This window comes from Cyphellophora europaea (genome assembly GCF_000365145.1).
Source record: "Cyphellophora europaea CBS 101466 unplaced genomic scaffold supercont1.15, whole genome shotgun sequence".
In the NCBI taxonomy this organism is placed as follows: domain Eukaryota; kingdom Fungi; phylum Ascomycota; class Eurotiomycetes; order Chaetothyriales; family Cyphellophoraceae; genus Cyphellophora; species Cyphellophora europaea.
This window is the reverse complement of record NW_008481803.1, coordinates 437863-450078: the sequence shown is the minus strand read 5'-3', so window position 1 is coordinate 450078 and position 12216 is coordinate 437863. Positions and strand designations below refer to the sequence as shown.

Sequence of the window (12216 nt, the reverse complement as noted above, 5' to 3'; positions counted from 1 at the left end):
GCTGCGACGATGAACCACGGAATAGACGGAATTGCTGATTATGGACACTGCTGGTCGCGAAAACCCAGGCAAAACGCTGTCCACTTCAGATGGAATGGTAGTCAGAAGTCGAAAAGGCGCAGATGCTGGAACCGGGTAGAATATCCGATACAGCTTGGCGCGCCATGCTGTCTTGGATTTTAAAACCTGCACATACCCTGGTTTGTGCTTTACTCTGATTGTTACCTGTCTTCGTGGAGATTGCACTCAAAGGTTCTGCAGGTGCGCTGTGCTAGTAAATAGAGCGCGCAGTGGAATGCCAACTGCCGGCGACAGGACTTGAAGGCGCACAGGAGCTATGAGTCAAGATGTGTTCTACAGTAATCGGACATGCCCCTGCTCTCGCAACACAGGCCTCGTACCAATTCTTGGAGTGAACACTCAACATCCTCGAGTATTCCAACGCTTTGGCCGTGGCCGCTAGCATCTCCGGCAACTTTCTCGTAGCACGATGGGTTCCAGCGTGCGGTTTGGGTGATGAAGCAATCTACTGTTCGACCACCTGCGCCTATGACCTTGCAACGTGTGCCAAATCGACCACAAGCGGACGCACGAAGATTGCTGTGGGAGAAGGATCATCTGCAAGCTCAGTCTGAATGCGAGGAGTGATAGAAGCGTCAGAGGGGTAAAGGTGTCCCATGTCGACGGTCATGTTTCGTCGACGAAAATGCCAGCAAGGTCTAATTCAAGGCGTCCCTGGCTTTTGAATACCGCCTGGGTATTTGAAGGAGTGCGTTTCGTGGTACCAGCACGTGGTGTACGACCAGGCACTCTCTGCCATACATGGCTGCAAGAGATCCATGACATTTCCATCTCGTGCGTCTAGGCATTCTTTGATTGTTATGTTAGCTCTGTGGGCGCGTGATCAAGCGCTTGTCGCAATGGTCGTATCAATAGTCGAAGGTCCGCCGCAGGTGAACCGGCTTCCTGATTTCATTATTAGTCCACAGTGTCCATTTTTTCGACGAGTCCATACCCGACTCGCCATTCTTGTACAGAGTCGTTATAGGTGACTGCATCCGTGGCGCGAGATCAGATATTCTTTGGCCCGAGGCTATCGGTACCATCAACAAGGTCCTTACTGCAAGCACGAAAAACATTGCTGCTGTACCAACGTCCAGTGAAGGTTTCGCACTGGTGTTTGGGCATTGAGATGTTTTTTTCAAGCTAGTTGCACAGTTGCGAAGCTAATTCAAACACTAAATGAGAGAAGAATATAAAACTGAAATGGCAGTGGGAGAGGAGATCTCGGCAGTTAAATCAGGGAGTTTTTGAACAGAATCAACATGACAAGAAAGCTGGAACTTAGCCGCTGCACACTCGCCGCCTTTGTGTCGACACATGCCAGATAGAATGTCGTCCACCACGCCGACATGCCACAATTCGTATCACGGCGCGCTCCTATAACGACTAGATCAGCTGTGTCACCCAAGCCAGGAATCATGTCCTTCCTCATCTTTACCTGGTACAGCTAATAGTCCTTGAGAGCAAGATATGGTGCTTGGCAAGGTTTAAATACTAACCCTTCCCACTAAAGGGAGATCACATAGGCTAGTTGCTATGCCACATTAGTTAGAGCATCTTTGCTACTTATATTAATAGTTGTACAGTTATCCACTATAGTATATCCTGGAATTGATTATATAGTCTATACTAGGCATTATTATTGTTATATATATAACTTATAAATATAGTTAGTCTTATTAAGAAGTAGACAGTTAAATAAAATAACTATTAGATATTTATTAGGTATAGGTAGCAAGTTAAGTATAGTGCCGTGACGGTGACTAGCTTATAAAATATACTAGTAGATCTTGTAGAATAGTATAATATCCTACTATGTATTATTCTAGATCACTAGCTCACTAATCAGTATATATCCTATAGTAAGGTAGTAATCCTTAGTCTTAATACTAAAACATTTATGTACAGTTGGAATTAATGTGTTGCAATCTACAGTAGAATCTTATTCACTCTTGGAGAAGATCCTAATATTGATAGCACCCATTACTAGCAGCTGGACATAGATCTAATAATATTTACTGTTGTACTTGTATTTTACATAGACTACTTGTTGGCTAAGCAGTTAATAGTAGTACTAGATACTTCAGACCTTTTTAAAACTTAGACGTCAGATTGTGGTACCTAATTATGGTTGCCATAATAATGTCTGCTAGTATAGTGTATCTGGCTATGTATCTATCTGTTAATTTATAATTAGTGCTATAGTATCCTAAAGGCTATTATATACCTAAACTGCCCTCTAGAGTGCTGAATGGAGTAGATTTATAACGAGCTCCTCCGGCAACTAGGCTCACCTAAGGTTGCCTAGAATCAAGCGGCACATCTATTCGGCCTCAAGCCTACGCATTTGTTGCAGGATCGTGATCAGCCCCTGACGCGAGCTTTGCTGTTCGTCCTGGAACGCGTCGCGGATCTTTGGCGACGAGAAAGGACAGGAAGATGCTAGATGGCATGGGACACATCTCACCCCTCTTCCACCAATGTACGCACCATAATGGCAAACCTCGTTGGCATACCGCTTGTGCAGCTTTTGATGCTGCTCGGCGTTGTCTGGTACTCCGGCAAGGCCGTCATTCTGGAACCATCATATTTGACCGCTGCACACTTGCTCTACCCAGTCATGCAAAAGCTCGGCGGCTGGGGTGTCCTGATGACAGTGGACGAAATGACTGAAGCTATGGGCCCAGACTTCAAGGTCGCTTATGCCGTGCGTCCGAGTGCAGACGAGCCAGGTCACCACAACAAAGACTTCGTCAAGTACCTAGCACTTGTGGAGGAAAGCGAAGGCTTTGGCTACATCAGGGGCAGATATGGCTGAGCTGTATACGGGTCAAAACACCGGCAGAGTCTGCCCCACACCAGCCATGCTCCCTCAAGCAATGCTCTAGCTTCCATTGTGGAAATCATTCACTTATGGTACACTACAAACTTGATCGAAGATTCAAAGTTAAGAACGCTAATAATGGCACCCACTCCAAGGCACAGTCCATATAGTGCTCACGACACAAAACACAGCCGTCTACAGGTTTATCCTTGTCGATAATGGACTGCTGTGCCTTGAGCAGCCTGCAGTCGGAGTGGGATTCGTATTCCACCCTTGGCACGCATTCAGCTCAATGCTTCCTCGAATCTTGTGCCTAGGAATCTCGGCAGCCGTCAGTCGTTCCAAGTAGCCATGATTTGCCTTTCCGTGGCAGTCTTTTACCTCCGTGGTCTATACACAGTACAGCGACCAAGTACGCTTCCACTCGCTCACCCAATGCGAAAGTCCCCAAGGGTATACGGGAAGCCTGTTTATAGATGAGTCCAGATCACCATCTTCAAGTCATCATATCTGTGATAACAAAACACTCGAGCTACCTTACGTTGTGAGATAGAAAAGCGTTGTATGCTAGTGAGTACTACCGACTACTTTCGATGTTCCCTGCCTTTTGCTGTAGACCTCAACTCACATGACATATTCCTTCCTAGGTCTTCTCTCTACCTTACCACTATTAGTCACGCAATGGCCTATGCATTTAATATAGGTAAAGAGATCGGTGTTCCATCCTACGTGAACGCTCCTTCGCCTGTATACCACGACCCAGTCATCACCTGGAAGCCATGTGATCCAGACAAAACCGAACGAGTCCAGTGCAGCTCCATTAAAGTGCCTCTCGATTGGACCGGTGTAAATACGAATACGTTGACGATACCTCTGGCAAGATGGACGGCAAATTCCAGCTACCCTGACGCGAAGTCCATCGTCACGAATCCTGCTGGGCCTGGGGCAAGTGCCATTGAACTGATGCCGCAATAAATGACCCTAGAGGACCAATCAAAACCACCCTTCGAGTATATCACACTCGTTCAGTACTAGGGCGAGCTGGTCAAGCTGTGTAGGGAAAGACATGATCAGTATCTTTGCCTTCCGTTGTATCAAGACGTGACGTTTCATCTTGTTTAAGCGACGTTTTCATCTCGGAATAGTGTAGACGACATACGCGCGTAGTCGGATGGTTGATTCCAAGAACACTCGCAAACCCTGCGGTTGCTCTTCTATAAAGAATAGCAGGTTCGTCAGACGACGGTCGTTTGGCTAATAGATGAGCAAGACAGTATACACTCGTCAGCGTGTCTGGATGGTCAGGCCCAGGCACCTTCTCTCGCTGCGCCAGTGTCTACCGATTTATCCCTTCTGCCTCCTCATATTTGCCTTGGCCGTCTAGCGCTCGCGCTAGATTGCTCATGCTCGTCAGCGTATCTGGATGGTCAGGCCCGAGCACATTCTCTCGCCGCGCCAGTGTCTGCCGATTCATCCATTCTGCCTCCTCATATCTGCCTTGGTTATCTAGCGCTCCCGCCAAGTTGCTCATGCTCGTGAGTGTATCTAGATGATCTTGTCCTAATCTTAGTCTTCTTATTGCAAGAGCTTGCCGATGTGTCCCCGCCGCGGCTGAGTAATAGCCTAAAGTCGACTGGCATTGCCCAATGCGTCCAAGAAGTAACGCTCTTGCTGCATCGTCTTGGTCACTTGCCAGGCTAGCTACATAGTGCGCATGCGACAAATATGTTGACCAGACTTCCTTCCTCTCATGCCCCCCATACGGGATGAGCTCTTCAAGTCGCTCTCTTGCTTTTTCTACCCATGTACGTTGCTCACCATGGCCCGCAAGCCACCATCCCGATGCCAGGTGTACAAGACGGTGCATGTCAAAAAAGCGCTCGTCGCCTGGCCCTTGCAGCGCCTGCTAACGTTCCGTGATGAACGCGTAGCCCTTGAGCGTACCAATCGCTTTCACCCGCTGCACCACGGAGCCATCGAGAGGCAGTAGTGATTGAGCAATGCCGATCCGATCAATGCACGCCACGAACGACAGGTACTCAGCAGCAAGCGGGTCTTGTCGGCGTAATTGTTCGAACGAAATGTGCCATGTCTTGGCAACGGTGCTTTCTATATCTCGATACCGGTTGGCGTCTTCGAAATGCTGACCAAACAGATCAGCCGCAATGTCTTCCTGTTGCAACAGTGAGACATACTTTGATACCGAGACGTCGTTAGTATCCATGAAGGCCGCTGCTTGCACAATTGCAAGCGGTAGATATTCAAGCAAGCTGAGCAATTCATCAACAGCCTTTCCATCATTGAGAAGAGCCGGATTCGTAATTCGGCGCGCCAGCAGCTGTCTCGCTTCTGCTCTGCTCATGTCGTGAAGGTCTAAGATGGCACCTGGGGTGAGTTCCCCAGCCATCTTCCTGCTGCGCGTGGTGAATAGGATTTTGCCGCGGGTACTCCGTGGGAGGTAGTCGTGCAGTCGAACATCCCCGAGATCACAGTTCAGTCTCCGCAATAGGACACTAGGATCGTCGGTATTGTCGACAATCATCAGCCAATCACGTCTACTGTCCATAGATAGTGCCTCCTTCACCAACTGCTTGATGTTCGCATTTTCGTCCGTAATTTCGGGTATACAAAACGCAGCGCCGATTTCTCGATAGGCACGCTCAAAGCTCTCGTGACTGATCGCTGGCACCCAGAAAACCATGTGAGTCGCATTTGCTGCAAGGACACGATAGGCGAATTCGATTGCAAGTGCGGATTTCCCACATCCACCGAGTCCGCAGATCGTAACGCGAGGATACGCGTCTGAGATACGAAGGTGTTGATCCAGCCACCGCAGCTGATCCTCTCGCCCAACGTACAGCTCGTTCCTAGGAAAGGGCAACGACGGTGGGACTAAGCGCTGTTAGTGTCCAATCAAGAGGCACATATTCAACGTGGAATAAGGACACACCTCCAATCTCACGAAGACTTTCCGTTCCTTGACCCTTCTGCCGCTTTTTAATTTCCTCTTGGAGCCGCCGAGTGGCGTTTGCTTCCCCTTCGCCGTAGATAAGAGGTAGAAACACCTCGAAGACCCCAAGCAAGCAGTAGACCTTGTCTTCCTTCCATTTCTTCGTGCGGGTGGTCGCCCAGTTTATCCGTTGCTCAACACCAAAATTTGCAAGGCTCTGTCCACGCAGTGCTCCGATGGGAATCTGGGTGATCTGATGGATTTCCTGCTCCAGGGTCATCTTACTACCCAAATACTTACGCTCCTTAGAGAAGAACTCAACCGTGGCCGGCGCAAGAAGCTCTTGCAAAGTCCAGCCACGCCTGAACCATCGACTCCGTCGGAACGCATCCAGCCATGTTATCGGAATGCCTGGGCATCAACGACGTTGTCCGGCACAGAAACATCTGACAGGTATACATAGCACGTGTTCGCGCGCTGGTACCAGCGGAACATGGAGTTAATGGCTGTAATAAGCTCCTGCCCGTCCGACTTGTCGATGCAGCAGGTGTCCACCCAGAAGTACTCCAGGACATCCAGAGCAGCTCTTTCTGCACAGAAGCCGATCTTCTCGTAGCCGGCTTTGTCCATGCGTATACCGGCCACCAGCTCATTGTACATGACTTCTTCACCGTCAATCCAAGTGTGCGACAGGATCGCATACGGGGGCACAGCATCGTCGGCGAAGGAGATTAGCTTGAAGCTGCCGTTTGGTAAGTGCTGTAGCAGACGCATGTCGGTTCATGCGGTGCCCACGGAGAGGGGTTGATTGAGTTCGACCGCGCCACATGCGCAGTCAGTACGAGCTGCTTGCATCTGCATGTGACGCATCGAGCAATCTGGGAGCAGATTGCACGTAGGCGCTCTGTCGGCACATTTGAGGCTGAGAGGTCGGGGTGCAGCGCTGCTGACCGTAAGTTCATTAGCTTACTTTTTCCAGGTAGGTCGTTTCTTGGCATAGTTTGCCGTGGATGGGACCAGCTCGATGCGAGTGGATCTGGTTCAGGTAAATTAGGATTAGAGCTATTCCGCCGCTAATGTCCACTTTCGGTAAATTCCCCTGACACATGTGTAGACGCATTGCGAAGTTTGAAAAAGTCATTACAAGTATGCTGGAAGAAGAGTGGGTAAGCTGAGCGCACATGGTTGGCTCACCGCCAGAATCAGCTAGACCTAATGAAGGGCCATCTGACTCCATACTTTTCGCTGTACCAGTTGCCACGTACTGTATGATTTGAGTGCAAGGCCGGACTTGCAAGTCACTGTACTGTAGAGCCACGCATGTTTACATATGTTATTGGAGCCGTGGTGCGTTCCACCTGAAAACGCCGGGTGCGGGCCCTGCAACGACTTTGGTGGCTGCGACGGACCCGAAAGAAAGTGTACGCATGGCTTGGTCAGGGACGTGAAGAAGTTGCATGTGTCTTCAAGGTCTTGCAGGCTCTCTACGAATGGCACCATAGGTTTGATTCTTACTCCATGCACACGGACGACCTGATCCATCACTACCGTGAGACGTTTAAGCAGCTACTAGTACATGAGATACGGCGTGGTGAGATCCCTACTGATCCTGATGAAGACGATGAGGATCTGGACCCTGAGTTCAACTGGCTTCAACCCCTCTATACACAGACATACTGGACACGTCTTTGTCCTGTGCAAGAGCTCATCCTGGCCAACACGGTGATATTGTGTTATGGCCACAGGTCTGTCGAATTCGACGGCATCTACGGTCTCCATCGCATGTGTGGTTCGTTTGCTCAAGCTTTCGAGAGCGGCCGGTTTAACAAAACGAGGACCTTTCACACGAATAGACCAAAGCCTCTACGCACAAGAGGGTGGCATGTTATACAAGCCATCCGAGACCATAGACGCCAGATAATAGATCTGGATGAGGACAAGACTTCCAAGTATCCTCGAGGAGATGTGGTAAATCTCGACGAAGAAGTGGCCATGTAAGTAAGGGATCTTGAGTGCAAAAGGAAGAAGGATTATGTTTATGCACTTCGCGAGCTCGTCCCGCAATGGAAAGGAAAGGAGGGCATTGATGTCAACTATTGTCAACCCGACCTCGAGGTCTTCCGGCAGGCTGTTGATCGTGGTCTGCTTGATAGCAGTCATCTCCTACGGGGTGGTAGGAACTGTGCCTGGATCTTTTGGGACAAAATTGGTCTTGGACCGATGGAGCATTTCGCTGTGTTCATTGCGTCCTACTCCTCTTCTTGGGTCATGGGAAGCAAACTTCAATCAATATTTGCAGACTCTCATCAAGGCAATTCGACGACCGGATCAATTGATCTAGATACGTCTGAGGAATCGGCTGGCCCATGGCAGTTAGCATCGGCCGAAATGCTATAGCTTGTTGCCCAGGTTGGCCAAGGTCATAGGGCGCGACGAGTAGGCTTGAAGTTTGTGGTGTGCGTGAGAAGGGATCGTCTTTGTGCCATACATATTCCCTACCAGACATCATTAGTGATGTTCTGGTGCGCTATCTACCAAGCTTCGAGGCGGACCTCATCCTAGAGTCTGTCCGTAATTAATGCTGGTACCTCGCATCTGCACCGCAACCACTGAATCAGCCTGCTTCGTCTCAACAGAGACGCGTATCTAGCCCGTTGTCGATGGCTCTGATGCAGACTTTTGCAATGTGCATCTCCCACCCGATACAACCACTGGCCTCTGGCCCCGGAGATTCCGGCTAAGCGCCCATAACCATGGTCAAACCAAAGGATTTTAATGCAACGGTCCCACTGAGGTCTTCACATCAGTGTACGACTTACTTGAGAATCGACAAAATAGATTCACGACTAGATCTGTATGCTCCCAGGATGAGACCTTCCGGCGTGGCGACCTTGTTCATATCAAGCTCTATTTCGAAATCGGTCCCGGACGAAGAGACAATGTCGCACGCATCGAAGACATCAGGTCGCTTTCAGCTACTAATAAACGGAGGCTGGTACTGATCACCTGGCCGCGCAAAGGGATAGACTGTACGAGAGCAATCATCTGCAAATCGTGCTCCGGGATACCATTACCCGACGTGTCACCCAGGCCAAAGCGAGCAAAGTTCATCTCCGGCAGCTGTACAACGTATATGGTGGGAAGAGGTTCTGTTCTGACAAACAGGCCGAAGTGTGGCGTCAGAGGAAGGCGCGTGTGCTCAGTCTGGATCATGCATGCACATGCTCGCCCCTGACCAAGTCATGATTTGGGTGAGATATAGTATAAAGACTCCTAACCCACATATGAGGTGTATGCCATTCTATGTACCATCAAGTGCTGTTTGGTAGCTCCTAACTTGCTGCCACACATTTGCCCTATCTCATCGCCAGGACATACATTTCAAGGCATTGTGCTGCTTCTGGCAGACACTGGCTAGACAGACCAATGAGCCGCAACGTGAGAAAACAATTCGCACATGGTGTGCCAATGTCTCCTTGGACGGCCACGAGGACAGCCTGGACTTGTTGGCTCTGTCATCGTGCCTGTTTCCTCATCGACGACCAGACAGGGTCTACGGCTTGCGGGAGAAGTCGCTAGCCAATATTGTAATCCAAGCGTGGGTGATCGGTCCCAGTCGTGCTCAGCGCCTTCGTGAGTGGCAGTCGACGCACGATGCTCCAGAATTTGCCGTTATGGTGCGTAAATTGGTGGAAGAGGGGGGAGATGTGTCCCGTGTGCACGGCCCGCCCACGGTAGAAGAGGTCAATCATGTGCTGAGCCATCTGGCATCTTCCTGTCCTTTCTCGTCGCCAAAGATCCGCAACGCGTTCCAGGACGAACAGCAAAGCTCGCGTTAGGGGCTGATCACGATCCTGCAACGAATGCGTAGGCTTAAGGCCAAATGGATGTGCTGCTTGATTCTGAGCAACCTTAGGCGAGCCCAGTTACCGGAGGAGCTCATCATAAATCTGCTCTATCCAGCACTCTGGAGGATAGTTTAGGTATATGATAGTCTTTAGGATACTATAGTACTAATTATAAATTAATGGACAGATACATAGCTAGATGTACTATACTAGTAGACATCATTGTGGCGACCATAACTAGGCACTACAATCCGACATCTAAGTTTTGAAAAGGCCTAAAGTATCTAGCACTACTGTTAACTGCTTAGTTAACAAGTAGTCTATATGGAACACAAGTACAATGGTAAATATTATTAAATCTATGTCTAGCTGCTAATAATAGATACTATTAATATTAGAATCTTCTTCAAGAGTAGACGGGATTCCACTATAGATTGCAATACATTAATTCCAACTGTATGTAAATGTTTTAGTATTAAGACTAAGGATTATCACCTTACTACAGGATATGTACTGATTAGTAAGCTAGTGATCTAGAATAATACACAGTAGGATATTATACTATTCTACAAGATCTGCTAGTATATTTTATAAGCTAGTTGCTGTTGCGGTACTATACTTGACTTACTACCTATGCCTAATAAATATCTAATGGTTGTTTTATTTAACTATCTATTTCTTAATAAGACTAACTGTATTTATAAGTTATATATATAATAATAATAACACCTAGTATAGACTATATAATTAATTCTAGGATATACTATAGTAGATAACTGTATAACTATTAATATAAGTAGCAAAGATACTCTAGCTAATGTGGCATAGTAACTAGCCTATGCAATCTCTCTTTAGTGAGAAGGGTTAGTATTCAAATCTTATTAAGCACTATATCTTGCTCTTAAGGACTATCAGCTATACCAGGTAAAGATGAGGAAGGACATGATTCCCGGCTTGGGCGACACAGCCGATCTGGTCGTTATAGGAGCGCGCCGTGATATGAATTGTGGCATGTTGGCGTGGTGGACGACATTCTATCTGGTATGTGTTGACAACAAGGCGGAGAGTGAGGATCGTCAGAGCCTGCCCAGCTTTACCATCGTCGCCACCGTGTCCCGCCCGGCCATCACCACTGCCGACATACGGTACCCAACCGATACGGCAAAGCGCATTATCCATCCCCTTCTGATGCTTCTCTCACTCCGCGCATTCGGACCAAGCTTGCAGGTCATCCTCCGCCTTGCGCTATCTTCATGCGTCCGCTCGTGGTCGAGGTTGTGGGCGCGGGTTTTGACCGGTTACCCAATTCGCGGTTTGAGAGCCTCCGGTTTCCACGCATTGTCAAGGTGCATTTGGACCGCTCGTATACCGATGCGACAACCACCGAGCAATATGTGCAAATGGCTGCGAAGAGCAAGTGCTGCGAGATCGAGAACACCGCGGATAGCCTTCAATATCGGGCATCGAGACTCAACGGATCCCACGATCACCTGGAGGTTGCGTCGAGCTCGGCTTCTACAGGTGAACCAGCACGGCGATCACGGAAGCGAAGAAAGGAGGGTGAAGAAGTGGTGGTTGCTGATGCGGACAAGAGGGTCTGTACAAAAGATAAGGATGGAAGTTTCCTCGGTGTTGTTTATCTCGAGAATGATACAGTAGGTGCGGGAAGCTCCAAAGCTGTTATTAGAAAGTATGCTTGCATCAGCTTAAAGAGAGCATCGGTGTCTTGACACCGTTATTGCTATGCGGGATCAGCTCCATAGTATAGAACCGGAATAAAGAGTGAATTGGTCTCCGACGCACGGATCATAGCGACGGCTTGTCTGTTGTGGCCCGTGCGCGAGCCATGTGGTGGCAGGTAGACTGTTGGAGCACGATCTTCTCGATGTCTGAAGAAGATCACGTGAAATTGGTTAAGCTTTATCCTAGCCACACCGCCATAGCGAGCTCTAGTCGGAAAACTGCGCGGCTACAGTTCGGATGGAGAATGTCTATGTCGCGATGGGCATCCCGTTGACCCCGAAAGCATACCACGGAAACGCGTGGACGACTATGTCCACCAATCAGCGAGCAGGCGAGGTTTCAAGATATGCGACCGCTGGCCGGCCACCTTCACACACCTCGTACAATGTTGGGTCTCAGCATGTGATCTGGTCAATGACGTAACCTCAAGTAACAACTTCAGTCCATCATTGTGCGAGGTGTCGAAAGTGGCAGACACTCGACACGGTCAACAATCTCGGTATCCTCTATGACGTCCAAGGGAAACTGGACGAGGCGGAGCGGATGTACCTGCAAGCGGTGGCTGGGTACGAGAAGGCGCTGGGACGCGATCATAGCTCGACACTTCGGATCGTCAATAATCTTGGGGATTTCTATAGGAAAAATTGCAGGCTAATTAATATGCTTGAGTTAGTATCGCAATGGGGGAGCAAGGGTGTGGCTCTTTTTGGAGCGCTTGGTCGATTACTGCTCCAAGTTTCAGACGATAAGAGTGCGCAACGTGCATTCCAATATCAACATGCCTATCA

The 12216-nt window shown here is 48.9% G+C and overlaps 4 protein-coding genes across 4 annotated transcripts; 2 read left to right on the top strand and 2 right to left on the bottom strand.

Moving 5' to 3' along the window:
• Positions 1-4793: 4793 nt before the first annotated feature.
• Positions 4794-6117, bottom strand: HMPREF1541_10956 (uncharacterized protein; the record flags this gene model as incomplete). The annotated part of the gene is made up of 2 exons (XM_008715625.1): positions 4794-5779; positions 5838-6117. 2 exons carry the CDS (start codon positions 6115-6117, stop codon positions 4794-4796), a joined length of 1266 nt encoding a protein of 421 aa, XP_008713847.1.
• A 119-nt stretch (positions 6118-6236) lies between these two features.
• Positions 6237-6611, bottom strand: HMPREF1541_10955 (uncharacterized protein; the record flags this gene model as incomplete). Its single annotated transcript, XM_008715624.1, has 1 exon — positions 6237-6611. The coding sequence occupies one exon, from the start codon at positions 6609-6611 to the stop codon at positions 6237-6239; it is 375 nt and encodes a 124-aa protein (XP_008713846.1).
• Positions 6612-6985: 374 nt separating this feature from the next.
• HMPREF1541_10954 (uncharacterized protein) lies at positions 6986-7835 on the top strand (the record flags this gene model as incomplete). The annotated part of the gene is made up of 2 exons (XM_008715623.1): positions 6986-7003; positions 7254-7835. 2 exons carry the CDS (start codon positions 6986-6988, stop codon positions 7833-7835), a joined length of 600 nt encoding a protein of 199 aa, XP_008713845.1.
• A 2774-nt stretch (positions 7836-10609) lies between these two features.
• On the top strand, positions 10610-11101 carry HMPREF1541_10953 (uncharacterized protein; the record flags this gene model as incomplete). The annotated part of the gene is made up of 1 exon (XM_008715622.1): positions 10610-11101. A coding segment is annotated over one exon (492 nt), but the record flags the coding sequence as incomplete, so codon positions are not given.
• Between the last annotated feature and the right edge of the window lie 1115 nt (positions 11102-12216).